This window comes from Stegostoma tigrinum, chromosome 29 (genome assembly GCF_030684315.1).
Source record: "Stegostoma tigrinum isolate sSteTig4 chromosome 29, sSteTig4.hap1, whole genome shotgun sequence".
Taxonomy (NCBI): domain Eukaryota; kingdom Metazoa; phylum Chordata; class Chondrichthyes; order Orectolobiformes; family Stegostomatidae; genus Stegostoma; species Stegostoma tigrinum.
The window spans coordinates 23,201,478-23,215,989 of record NC_081382.1 but is presented as its reverse complement, the minus strand read 5'-3'; the positions used below and the strand labels follow the sequence as shown (position 1 = coordinate 23,215,989).

Here is a 14,512-nt window from a genome sequence, read left to right as displayed (position 1 = left end):
GTGCACAATACTCAACTATCTCTCTGACAGTGAGTAATTTTATCCAGTGAAGAACGGCTTTGTTATTCAGCAGATGTTTGTAGCGAATTCAAAACAATCAGAACTAATTCTCTTTCTGTCTTGGATTAGGGAAGGTATCTAGTCAAAGAGGTTTAACATTGGATGCAAGATCACATAGAATTCAAACATTTGTGGAAACTGGAAATACTTGTCATGAACTGACAGTTACATTGATTGGGTAGAAGGAATTACATACACACTGCAGATTGAAGGCATATGTTTCATTTTCAAGGAATATATCTTTAATTAAGAAAATTGCAATTTTGGTTTTGAGACTTCTTGGGTCAAATATTTTAACAGATATAAATGAAAATAGCATGTTCAATTATTTTTCAGATTTTCTCTTTCTAGAAAGAAAGAATTTCATTTTACTTAATGCTAGCTGACATAAATTATGGAAGCTTTTAAAGGAGAAGAAATCTTCTATTTTGGCACAACACAAATTCACTACTTCAAATGAATAATGCATAGATATTTCAAAAGGGCAGTTATTAGAACATACTACTGATTTTTGGAGAGATCACATCCCTGCTGTTCCATGAGCAACTATATCTACAGGTAGACAGCCAACTGTACATACATCAACTCGAAGGAAGTTTACGACTCCTACAAGAGACTGGTAATGAATGTAACTTAGTCAACATTACCCACAATTAGAACATTTTCTAAACGTTACTGAATTTGGTAAATGTCCACCCATTTCATTCAATATTGCTATGCCTAAAGTAGAATTGTCTGGGGTACAGATCCAACAAAATTATTGTGCAAGAAGGTGTGATACTATTTGTGGAAATAGCATTTGGCCTCACTTCCTGCCAGGTTTGCCACAGACTTTTGCATAGTGCATCAAATTAATGTTAACGGTTCAACTTAAATAACTGAAATGAACACGTCAAGCTATTCACCATGCATGCTGAGCCAGCCATCTTGCACCAATTATTATTTCCTGTGAAGCAAACCACGTAAATATAAGGTTTTATCTGAATCATCAAATGTCAGAAACCTACAATAGTCTGCGATAGACCTGTCTGCAGCTCAATAATCTTACACTGAATGCAGTTATCTTTTAGTTCGCAAAAATTTCTTCAAGACACAAGTTTGTTGGTGTTGTACAGCCTCGCACAGAGCAAAGCATTTCAATTACTACATGCAAACATAATAAAACAAAGTATAACACCAAGTCACATAATGAGAGACATGAGTTCAGAGGACCAAAAGCTTAGTCAAAGAGAATGTATCACCCTAAAGCTGAAAAGCAAGGCTGCAAAATGCATAAAGGGAAGCCCAAGACAAGGTATGCGTAAATAATTACTAAGTATAGGAATTCTGTCAGCTAGTTTAGTTGAAAATGTTGATTCTGATCTGTTGACTTTTATTTCTAATTATTTACATCAGAAACTTGAAATTTCAAGTTTCCACTCTGGCAATTGTCATCGACAATATATCTTAAGTACTCCATTAAAGTCTAAGGAATCTTATTTAGATTCTTACTTATAGTAACAGTGGTTATACTTGTCAACTCATTTCATTTGAGGATTTGTCCTATGTCTACTCATGTTGCCTATTTTCACTGATACGCATCCAAGGTAGCTCAATAGAATTGAATGACATCAGGAAGTGGGCTTCCATTCCTAATATTGAAGTACTTAAAATTTTAAGTGCTTACATTTGCTCTTGAATCTGCACCATTTAATAAGTACATAGAACAATTTGTTCCTGAAAGAAGCTCTACAAGCTCAAATATACCTATGACAGTGTTAGAAAACCAGATAAGACTGGCATTGGCACCTTCAGTTATGAGTTCATTATAGTTCCTGTTGATTTGTTTCAGTCAATTTAGCCCAGTTTCTTAATGTTTTAGACCCTTCATGCTTGAACAGAATTTCATTACAGATAAAACAAAATGGCTCCAATCAACTTTGAAACACACTACATAAATATTTAATCTAGAAATGGTGACCACCTCTACCTATAACAGAGCAACATGTCTACATTACTTTGTCACTGCATTTAGGATTACAATGAGTAATGCTGGTCTGCCTGTGCTATTCTCTGGTCAGAAAGAGAACTTTGATCGGTTTTTTAAAAAATTGTAATTTGAATGTATTTATTGCATGTTATTTAGTAATATCTGGTTGCACTCAAGTCAGTGGTGGTAGGCTTCTTAAACTACTGCAGCATGTGTGGTGCAGTTATTGTTAAGTAGGGAGTACCAATGCTATGACCCAATGGCAATAAAGGAAAAATGATCAAATCCAAACAGAGTGACTTGGAAGTGAATTTAGAGGTTATCCTGAGCAGTTAGCCATTTGAATGGTGAAGGTCACAGGTTCGGCAGGTAGTTCTGAAGAAATCATGATGAGTAGACAGCACAGTAGGCATCTAATACTTTAAACAACAGGAAAAATATCTACTGCTGATCTCCTAACAACTCAAAACCTTATGGCTTTGAAATAATGAAAGACGTGAATAATTTAGATACAGATGATACTAAGGACAAAGGCAAAACAAAAGTGAGAAAAGGGATTATGTCACCTGGAGGAACAGAGTTGGGCATGAGTTACAGCAATTATAAAAGGCAATTTTATACTGCATGGTAAAAGATTTAGATGTTGCAAGGATGATGGAAATAATACCATGTTTCAGAATATAGGCTGCAGACTTATTGCCAACTTATTTCAAAATATTCTATGATCGTTTGAGGGGTCAATGATGATTTTCAGATTGCTTCAGCTTTCTGGTTTTGTCACGAGTTTGATACTTGTTTCAAAAGATTGAGAGAAAGAAAATTGTTAATAAAAACAGCAAACTGTACACAGTATACAGAAGGAATATACTGGATCTAAATTGTTTCTCACTGCTCCAAATTGCCTTCTGTTTTGACAGTTTTTGTTGTGTTGATAACGGTCTGTCAGAGATGTTTGGATTGCTAAATATACGGAAATTTCTGTTTGATATTCGATCATCAGCTTACCCTGGAGACTTCATGGAATCCATTTGCTCTGAATACTTTAATAACATGCAAGCAACTGCTGCAGTATCAAAAACTTCTTCCCGTAAACATAAAGGCAAAATGCACTTGTATCAATGTTTCCAATTCTTAACACAATTTACTGCTTAATGCTTAAATCTAAAAGAGAATTTCTGAAGAAGGCTCCCAACCCGAATTGTCAACTTCCCTGCTCCTCTGATGCTGCCTGGCCTGCTGTCTTCTTGAGCTCCATACAGTGTCATCTCTGATTCTGGTACCTGCAGTTCTTGTTATCTCAAAATATATAATTTCTACTTTACTCAGCGCAAATTAGTTACATGGGGATAGGAAAGGAAAAGAAACATGGGGTGCTATGTTTAGACGATAATCACAGTTTCTTCAGTTGAAATGTGATAGAAAATTTGCCAGATTATTCAAGACTTTCTTCTCTATTTTTAATGGATACTGTATACCTATTTACTTTCAAAAACAGATTTTAATCTAATGGCTGAACCTGAGAATTAATGTAAATATGTTAAACAACAAAAATGAACCACAATATACTGGCAAAATGATACCTTGCATATCTTGTACAAGGAATCCTGACCATCTCCACCGGTGTCCTTGAAGTAATCATGTGCTGGAAAAGTTCGATTGATGTCCCTGGTGATTGCACTATCTTGGGGAGATTCCTGTTTCCAGAAAAAGAAGGTACATTACCAGATGTAAAGATGAAAGATTTAAAGCATGCCACAAAATATATTATGAGATGAGAGTACATCCTCAGCGATTACTTAACAAAATAGATGGGTGTCTAAGTTCACTAAAATTTGCATGAACAATGCAGGGCAATTCGACTGTACCTCAAAAATTTAACACCCTGTTCTTTCACTTCAGGATGAATCCCAAAATGAGATAAATTATTTAAAAGGTCAGATTGTCTAGGTGTCAATAAATGATATTTGTGAAACAAATTTTGAAGCATCAAAGTGGTTTTAGTGAGAACAACCAGTTCTCAAATTGTCCACAATGTTTTATGCCAATTTCAGTAATGACGCTGATACAAACAGTACAACATGTCAACATGTAAGTAACCTAAAGAATGCTGCTTCAGTCAGGCTTACTGTATTATATTTGGAAGTTCTCCAACCCCGCTGTCACAAAACGTTCAGCAGCAGAGTTGGGAACTCCAGTGGTTCACCTGTTATCAAAATCACTGTTCCATCACGTAGCTCCCTTAATCAAAATGGTTACATGAGTTTACATTTGTACATTGGCAGGAAATTTGGATTCATCCAATCCCAGTGGACTCAATCCCCAATAATAGCATGCTCAAAATATTCAGAGCCTCTGACAAGTACAAGTGCAATGAGTTCTTACTTTGTGAAGTTGTTAAATACGATGAAGTAACGATGACAGAGGTGTAAAATTTACAGAAAGAAATGGTAAGATGGGAAAGTCCCAATTCAAATGAGTTGATGAACTTGGATGAGATCAACTTGATAGTGAGGGGGCCAGTTCTGCAGTACATCGAAACAGGCTGGAGATAACATTGGCACACTAATTGCCAAATGCATTGAGACAGATTTGGCTGTTCATTATGATGACAAGGATATGCAACTGGAAGCTCAGGTCCATTTCAATTTACATGAAATATAAACTATGATACCACAACTCTTCTGAAGAATGCACCCTACTCTTCCCCAAAATTGAGAATGAAGTGAGAAAACATTTTGTTAAACTTAGCAGGTGCTTCTAACTTTCATCACTGGGTGGAGTGGGGTGGGGTGAGGGGATATTAAATATTAACAAATCAGCTGACAGATTACACTTCACCTGATTTCGGGGAGGAGGGGTTGCTGGGGACGAGAAATCAAGTTTGTTGCATTATCAATTGCTTTTTGCCTAATCACGACTAATATGGCTCACTTCATCTCCAAGCATGATTTTTACAACTATTAGTTTCAGAATCAAAACATCTGACTGAAGATATTTGTGCATTTAATAGCACACTCAACTGAACAGTTAGTAACAGGAAAACTTACAAGCTATTAAAGAAATCATTACATAATCAGCAATGTCAACTGCTTTATGAATTGCACTAAACAAACACTTTATAGTTCAAAGTTTTCAACCAAAAACAGCAACTTTAATTTCAAAAAATAGCCATAATAGACATTTAATTATTAGAGTCAAATATTTTTTGAGGTTGACCTTTTTTGATAGCTACTTGGTTTCCAACCTTAAACTTGGCGTCACCAGGTTTTGAAAGCAATGTTTGATTAAGATTTCAAAATAAAAGTACATTTTTAGACCCTGTACTGAAATATAATAGTCTCCAAAAAAATGCAATGCACACAAAATAAGAAAAGCTAAAATTAACAAAGAACATGTGCTGTTTCTTATTGCACCACTGTCATTTTCCAGTTAAATAATCCTACAGACACACTTTACTTCTTTATGTTTACGCTCAAATTAAAGTCAACAATAGAATACCAAACAAAAAATCTTCTATATTTTCATATCATTAAATGCCATGCAAAGCTGTACTTCACACCACAGTTGTTTAGTACAGAAACTATAGATCAATATTCAGGTGGGACATTGCTGTTTGACTCTTGTGGAGATGGCCACTAGAATTTTAATCTTCCTTCCCACATTGATGAAGAACATTCATTTCTAACTTGGTTGCAATTAAATTCTAACAGCAAGTCAGGAGGTATGCCTAATTGGTACAGGAAGAGGAACGTGGATGACGTTTTCTGGGATATTTCGTCACCATCAACTAACAGGGCCATTTGTGGGTGCTTAACATCAATTTCTACTTTCACATACACTAGCTTAGCTCCAAGTGCAGCAATGCTTGCAAATAATTGCGCTTGCTTATAAAGTGTACTAATTTGATAACCAATTTGGACTTACGTTCTTGACATAGATGGAAATAGTAATTAGATTAACAGAGCTTACTTAGTTACTTAAGCACAGTCTAGAATGTAAAATTGATTAAATCCACCAATAAAAAGGAAAACTTGACACAACTGGCGATCCTAAACTTACAGGAAAACAAAGTATTCATTTCTAACATTATAATTGAAATCTTAATGATGTGCTTTGAGTCACACCAGTTATCAGTGACATCTCCATGTTGCCTTCATGAAAGCATCAAGTGCTTTAGTTTAGATTTAAAAAATGGTAGTAGCTTGCTGATTGGTATTTTCCAAACATATCCTTTTTTTTGAATGCAGTTTTTTTTAAGTCTCTGTTCTAATTTACTTTCCACCAATTTCCATTAGTGTTATCTGACACTACTTTCTTCTCTCGCTTTGCATGTAATTTATAGTTCTGTACACAAAATACTTGGTCTAAATTCCAATGACATCTTTTACTTGATAAGCTGAATGTAATCTCAAAAGAGAGACAACGAAATAGCACTGATGCTTCCTTCAACAGACCAAAGCTGTCTTGGAAGGAAACCAATGATTTAATCCACCACCTAAGGTCCTGCTGAATATCTTTAGCCAGGGAAGCCTGTGAAAATTAGAGCTAGTGAATGTGCCTGGTCTTTTTCAGTATCCATTTTCATGGCAAATTGACATGTTTACTTAACATATTAGCTTTGACTTTAGCAATGGTATTTAAAGTTTACACATCATATCTGATAGACTCAACAATATCTACTTTGTTGGTAGTTATATTACAAAGTTCTCATCTACCGAGATGGATGAAATAGCCTGGAAAGGTTGACAGTGTGCAGGAATGAAGACACGGTTAATTATATACTAGAAGTGATGTCTTTTCATTAAGGCTATGGGTCCTCTCGAAAATTTGAATAAAGCCCATGCCTATATTGTTTCTCTCCCACCTTGGTATACTGCCATACAATTGTCACAATACAATGGCTTTGAGAGGTGTATTTTGTTCTGCTTTTTTTAAAGTGAAGAGAGGTTGAGGCAGAGATGCCAAGAGCTTATTTCAACTTCAATAAAGTAAGCAGCTTGTGAGATCTTGGGGTGCTTTTTTCTTTAAAAAACACAACAATAGAAGCAGCCTGAATGGGTGATGTTACGCTCCAACAGAACCAGCATTTTTTTTTAGTTTCAGCCTTCAGCAGCAGTTACTGGGGTCTTAAAGCTGGATGTGGGTGCCCTTATTCCTCTCTGTTATAGCTCAAAGCTAAGGTTCTCTTCCTGTCTCACATGCAATTGTAGGAGCAATTTGTTTCACGGAGTCTGCCTTTGCCAAGGGTGTATTTATAGGATCTTAATATATTAAAACAGTTAATTATTATTAGTAGTTAACATATTTTTGATACACATTTCACTTGAATTAGTTAAGCCAATTCTTAGTTTTTACATTACAGTTAAAATTCGGACTAAATAAAAAGTGTGTTTTGCTTGAAGTCAAATAGTTTGACCAATTGAATTGCATCTGGAAGGCCTACTAGATTTTCACAGACCATTGTAGAAGAGTTATGTAAATTTTCTACTCGATACAGACTATCCACAGAAATATAAATCAGATAAAGGGTCAAATTTTACATCAAAGTTATTTAAGAACATTAAAGATAACTTAGGAATAAAGCAATTCAAATCCATTGCATAGAATCCAGAATCACAGGGAGCATTTGAACGGTGGCATCAAACTGTAAGGTTCATGCTGAGGGCTTATAGTCAAGATTATCCAGAGACTGGGAGAAAGGAATTCTAATTGTACTTTCTGCAATTAAGGCTACATCTAATGAATCAACTAAATTCAGTTGTCCATTTGAATTAGTTTTGGGGCATGAGGTAAGAGGACTACTGAAATTAATTAAGGAGAAACTGGTGAGTTCAGCAACCATACATTTGGGCTGTGAGACAAATTTTATGGGAAGATTAAATAGAGTGGTTGAACTGGCTAGACAGCATTTGGAAGTAGCACAGCACATGATGAAACAGGAAGCAGACAATAAACCAATTTGTAATTTTGCTAGTGGAAGTAAACTGTTAGTCTCACTCCCAGTGGCAGGTTTAGTGGTCCTTACCAAACCAAAATAAAATTGAGTGAGGTAAATTATTTGATAAGAATACCAGACAGAAAGAAAATCTCACAGAGTGTCACGTGAATATGCTCAATAAGTATTTTGCTGGGTAGGAAAGCAGAGGGAGAATGTGTTAGTGGTTATACCACAGTAATGTACAGGTAAACTCAGGTAAAATCTTTTTAACTTTCCTCTTTCATCTTAGAGCATTTGAGATGGTAGTTAGGGCAGTGGCATGCTCCCATTTCAAGATGTGGGAGCTCAGGGACACTTCCGTCATCCCCAATGTGTATAGCTCTGGAAAGTGCATCCAGCTGCAGTTCCTGGAAATCGGTGCTGGATGGTCTCAGGGCCATCCAAAATGCTGAGCGCAACACAGCTAAGAGTTGTATTGAGACGGTGGCACGGTGGCTCAGTGGCTAGCTGCCTCAGTGCCAGGGTCCTGAGTGTGCACATTCTCCCTTTGTGGGTTTCTTCCCACAGTCCAAAGATGTGCAGGTTATGTGAATTGGCGGTGCTAAATTGGCTGTAGTGTTCAGGGATGTGTAGATCCAGAAGATGAGTCTAGATGGGATGCTCTGAGGATCCATGTGGACTTGTTGGGCTGAAGGGCGTGTTTCTGTACTGCAGGGATTCTGTGATTATAAGGTGCAGGCAAGGAGTAGCTGGATGACCACCTAGAAACGCAAAGGGAGTAGGCAGAGTGTGCAGGAATCCCCTGTGGTCACACCCATCGAAAACCAGTACACTGTTTTGGATACTGTTGCAGGGGTGGAAAATGACCATTCAGTAGGAAGCAGCAGTATCCAGGCCTGTGGCACTACCACTGGCTCTGGGGCACAGCGGGAAAGGGAAAAGGTAAACAGGACCTTAGTGATAGGAGACTCAATAGTTAGGGGGACAAACAGGAGATTCTGTGGTTGCAGATGGGAATCTGGGATGGTGTGTTGCTTCCCGGGTGCTATAGTGCAGGAGACAGGGATTCAGATTCCTGGGTCATTGGGATCTTTTCTGGGTCAGCGGTGACTTGTTCAAGAGGGATGGTTTGCAGCTGAACTGGAGGGGGACAAATATCCTGTCAGCAGGGAGGGTTTAAACGAGATTACCTATGGGGGGTGGTGAGGATGGGGAATCCTCATCAGCAGGGAGGCAAGTGTGAGGCTAGATGGAGGTACAGTAATCAGAAATAGCAAATTCAAGAGACAGGTTAGGCGGGAACAAGACAGGGAGCAACGAATGCCTGATGGATTAAATTGCATTTATTGCAATGCAAGGGGCTGACAGGTACAGCCAATGAACTCAGGGCAATGGCAGGTACGTGGGCTGGGACAGTATAGCTGTTACAGAAACATGGTTAAGGTGGGACAGGGCTGGCAGCTTAATGTGTCAGGGTACAGCTGCTTTAGGCAGGACTGAGGTGGAGGAAGGAGTGGAGGGGGGAGTTGTATTTTTGATCAAAGGGAGCATCACAGCAGTAGAGATGAAATAACTGAGGGATCATCCATTGAGGCTTAAGGGTGGAGCTAAGAAATAAGAAGGGGAACGTGACATATTGGGGTTATACTATAGGCCCCCAAATAGTCAACGGGAATTAGAAGAACAAATATGCAGGGATATTGCGTAGACTTGCAGAAGAAATAGGGTTGTTGTATTGGGGATTTTAATTTTCGTAACATAGACTGGGACTGCCATAGTGTTAAGAGCTTAGATGGGGTGGAATGTAACTTGCTATATGTGTTCAGAAGAGCTTCCTCAGGCAGCATACAGAGGATCCTGCTCGGAGAGGGGCAAAACCTACTGTTTGGAAATAGCAGGAAAGGTGACAGAGGTGATAGCTGGGGAGCACTTTGGGACCAGTGACCATAGTTCTATTAATTTCAAAATAGTTATGGAGGACTAACCTGGTCCACAGGTTCAAGTTCTAAATTGGTGCAAGGCAATTAGATAGCAGCTTACAGGGGTTGAGTGGAGTAGTTTGTATGCAGGCAATGGGACCTCTGGCAAATGGGAGGCCTTTACAAGTGTGAGAGCTAGAGTTCAGGATCTGTGTGTTCCTGAGAGGGTGATGAACAAGGTTGGCAGGAGTAGGGAAACATGGATGACAAGAGGCATTGACCAGAAAAGAGTATTGCTCAGGAACAGACAGCAGTCATCAAGGGAATCCTTGTAGGTATACAGGAGATATGGGGTTTACTAAATGATGGTGAAAAGGGCCATGAGATAGCTTTTGCTGAGAAGATTAGGATTAATCCATAGAGATTCTTTAAGTATATTAAAGCAAAAAGAATAACTAGAGAGAGAACAGAACCTGTCAGGGGCCAAAGTGGACATGCATATGTGGAACCACAGGAGATGGACAAGGTCAATGAATATTTCTACTGTGTTTACCATGGAGAAAGACAAAACGACTTGGGAACTTGGGGAAGTTAGTGGTGATACCTTGGGGACAGTCTATATCTCAGTGCAGGTGGTGTTGGAAGTATTAGAATGTATGAAAGTGGATAAATCTCCTGGTCTTAATCAGACATATCTAGGAACCCTGCAAGAGGCTAGAGAAGGAATTGCAGGGGCCCTGGCTGATAGATTTGCATCTCTGGCACCCATGGGTGGAAGACTGGAGGCTGGTGAAATCTGTACCTTTATGTAAGAAGGGCTGCAAAGAAAAAACTGGGAATTATAGATCAATAAGCTTAACATCTGGGATAGGTAAGTTGCTTAAGAAGATTCTGAGGGATAAGATATAAATGCATTTAGAAAGATAGGGTTTGATTAGGAATAGTCAACGTGGCTTTGTGCATGGGAGATCATGCCTCACAAATTTGTTAGAGTTCATTGATGAAATGACCAGGAAGGTTGATGAGGGCAGTGCAGTAGACGTAGTCTGTATGGATTTCAGTAAGGCATTTGATAAGGTTCCATGTGGCAGGCTGCTCTGGAAGGTTAGACTGCACGTAATCCAGGACAGTTAGCAAATTGGATACACAATTAGCTTGATGATAGGAAGCAGTGAATAATAGAAGAATGCTTGTCAGACTAAAAGCCTGTGATAGTGCCTCAGGGATCGGCTAGGCCCATTGCTGTTTGTTATCTATATCAACGGCATTTGACAGCCTGGAAGATGTGTTAACTACAGCCACAGTGTTAACCACATCTAATCACACAAGTCCATTAAAAGTGGCTATCAATGTGAGTGAAGGAGGTGCCGGTGCTGTACGCTTGGAAGACAATGAGACAATAGAAAGACCTATTGGACATTTTTCTAGAAAACTGAATAGCCATCAACAGAAATACTTCACAGTTGAGAAGGCAACATCAGTGCCAACAGCAACATTTCGACATTTGTACTGCCAGTAATGTATCTGAGAAAATTGCATATACTGATCATTACCCCTTAAGGTTTTTGGAAAAATTTAAAGGAGAAAACCAAACTGTTTTGAGGTTGTTTGGCTCGCTGAGCTGGTTTTCTGTTCCACAGACATTTCGTTACCATGCTTGGTAACATCCTCAGTGCAGCCTCTAATGAAGCGTTGGTGATAATGGGAACTGCAGATGCTGGAGAATCCAAGATAATAAAGTGTGAGGCTGGATGAACACAGCAGGCCAAGCAGCATCTCACGAGCACAAAAGTTGACGTTTCGGGCCTAGACCCTTCATCAGAGAGGGGTTGGGGAGAGGGAACTGAAATAAATAGGGAGAGAGGGGGAGGCGGACCGAAGATGGGGAGAAAATAAGATAGGTAGAGAGGAGAGTACAGGTGAGGAGGTAGGGAGAGGATAGGTCAGTACAGGGAAGACGGACAGGTCAAGGAAGCGGGATGAGGTGGTAGGTAGGAAATTGAGGTGCGGCTTGAGGTGGGAGGAAGGGATGGGTGAGAGGAAGAACAGGTTAGGGAGGCAGAGACAGGCTGGGCTGGTTTTGGGATGCAGTGGGGGGAGGGGACGAGCTGGGCTGGTTTTGTGATGCAGTAGGGGGAGGGGAGATTTTGAAGCTTGTTAAGTCCACATTGCTACCATTGGGCTGCAGAGTTCCCAAGCAGAATATGAGTTGCTGTTCTTGCAACCTTCGGGTGGCATCATTGTGGCACTGCAGGAGGCCCATGATGGACATGTCGTCTGAGGAATGGGAGGGGGAGTTAAAATGGTTCGCGACTGGGAGGTGCAGTTGTTTGTTGCTAACCGAGCGGAGGTGTTCTGCAAAGCGGTCCCCAAGCCTCCGCTTGGTTTCCCCATCACACCGGGTACAATGGATACAATATACCACATTGGCAGATGTGCAGGTGAACATCTGCTTGATATGGAAGGTCATCTTGGGGCCTGGGATGGGGGTGAGGGAGGTGGTGTGGGGGCAAGTGTATCACTTCCTGCGGTTGCAGGGCAAGGTGCCAGGTGTGGTGGGTTTGCAGGGGTGTGTGGAGCGGACAAGGGAGTCGCGGAGAGAGTGGTCTCTCCAGAAGGCAGACAAGGGTGGGGATGGAAAAATAGCTTGGGTGGTGGGGTCGGATGAAGCGTTGGTGTGTTTTCCTGCCTGGCTTTTAAACACTGGGGTCCGTTGCAATGGATTGCCTCACTTCCAGGTATTTTCCATAGTGGAATGTATATGGGGTCGTGTTCAATGTGTTTATTTTTGTAGCCAGTTGGTCTTCATGAACTCCTGTTGTTACTTCCTGTTTGTTCAATGTAGTGTTTTTTGCAGCGTCTGCAAGGGGATCTTGTAGATGACATTGGTCCTGTCCATGGCAGAGAGTGGGTCTTTAGTTCAGGTGGGCACTTGTCGTAGGGCAATAACACACTGCAGCAACATAGAACTACAGCAAGAGGAGGAGGAATACGTCTTTCAACTGTTCAAGGATAATGGATATCCAAAGAACTGGGTCAGGAGATGCCTACAGGAACAGCATCAGAAAGATTCTACATGCCCTGACACACTCATCACACTCCCCTACATCAGGAACATGTCAGAACTCACCACAAGACTTCTATGACCGCTGGGCATCACAGTGGCACACAAACCCACATCAACCCTACAACAAGTGCTCATCCAAACTAAAGACCCACTCTTCGCCATGAACAGGACCAATGTCATCTACTAGATCCCCTGCAGAGACTGCGAGAAACACTACATCGGACAAACAGGAAGGAAACTAACAGCAAGAGTACATGAACACAACCTGGCTACAAAGAGACACGACCAATACTCACTCATCTCAATCCACATGGACAAGGAGAACCATGACTTTGACTGGGACAACACCAAGATCCTGGGACAAGCTAGGCAGAGACAAGCATGAGAATTCCTGGAAGCATGGCACTCCACGAAGCAGGCTACTAATAAACACATTGAACTCAACCCCGTATACATTCCACTACGGAGGAAACCCAGAAGTGAGGCAATCCATCGCAACGGGCTCCAGTGTTTAAACGCCAAGCGGGAAAACACACCAACGCTTCATCAGAGGCTGCACTGAGAATGTTACCAAGCAGGGTAATGAAACATCTGTGGAACAACAAACCAGCTCGGCGAGCCAGCCAACCTCAACACCCACAACCCGAGCTACAAATCTACTCCAAAACCTTAGATAACAAACTGTTTAGATGAAGCTTATTATTAAAGCCATTCAATTTAAAAACTATGCATGTGGCAGAAAAAGAGAACATAACTGCCAACATACTGTCAAGACCTTGATGAAGGAAGGTGGATGCATTTGGTGGTGGGAAAAGCAGTGAATGGCTGCAGGTTTAAAATCAACCTCATGTATATGTTTTGTAGTGTACTAACAGCGTAAGGCTAAAGGTTTTTAAAAATGAAGCCATCTTTGTATATTGATAGTTCATGTTTTAAACAGGAGGAAGGTAATATTACTATGGCTTTAAGAAGTGTATTTCGTCCTTTTTTAAAAAAAATGGAGAAGTTCAGGCAGAGGTGCCAAGCAGTCTGCTTCAACATCAACAGAGTAAACAACTTGAGGGGCTTTGGTTTTTTTAAAATGTTGTAACAGTAGAAGTAGTCGGAATGGTGGGGTCGAGCTCCCATAAAACCAGGATTTTGTTTTTCGTTTTAGCTTTCAGTAGCAGTTGCTGGGATCTTGAAGTTGGATATGGAGGCCCTAATTCCTCTCTCTGTTACAGTTAAAAGCTGGGGTTCTCTTCCAGCTGCTAGAATTGCATGTGAGGCAATCTATTTGAATAAGTGTGCCTTTGCTAAGGGTGTCACTAAGGGATTTTATTATATTGGAACAGTTAATTAGTAGTAGTTTACATATATATTATTTTGTTAAATATTTCCAAAGAGTTACTGTTAAGCCGATTCTTTTATTTGTATTTGTATTTTAACTGTAATGGACAAATAAAAGTGTGATTTGCTTAAAGTCGAATAGTTTGACCAATCAGATTGCATCTGGAATGAAATATCTTATACTTACTTTTCAACCAAAGAAGTTAGGGTATAGACTATCTTCACAATGT

At 39.9% G+C, this 14,512-nt stretch overlaps 1 protein-coding gene across 3 annotated transcripts in view; it reads right to left on the bottom strand.

Moving 5' to 3' along the window:
* The window catches only part of LOC125465259 (rab GTPase-activating protein 1), a 205,985-nt gene that overhangs the window by 39,088 nt on the left and 152,385 nt on the right, over positions 1-14,512 (bottom strand). For all 3 annotated transcript variants that reach the window (XM_059638399.1, XM_059638398.1, XM_059638400.1), the window contains one exon: positions 3,610-3,723. In XM_059638399.1, coding sequence (XP_059494382.1) covers positions 3,610-3,723 — 114 coding nt within the window. The remainder of the gene's footprint in view (positions 1-3,609; positions 3,724-14,512) is intronic.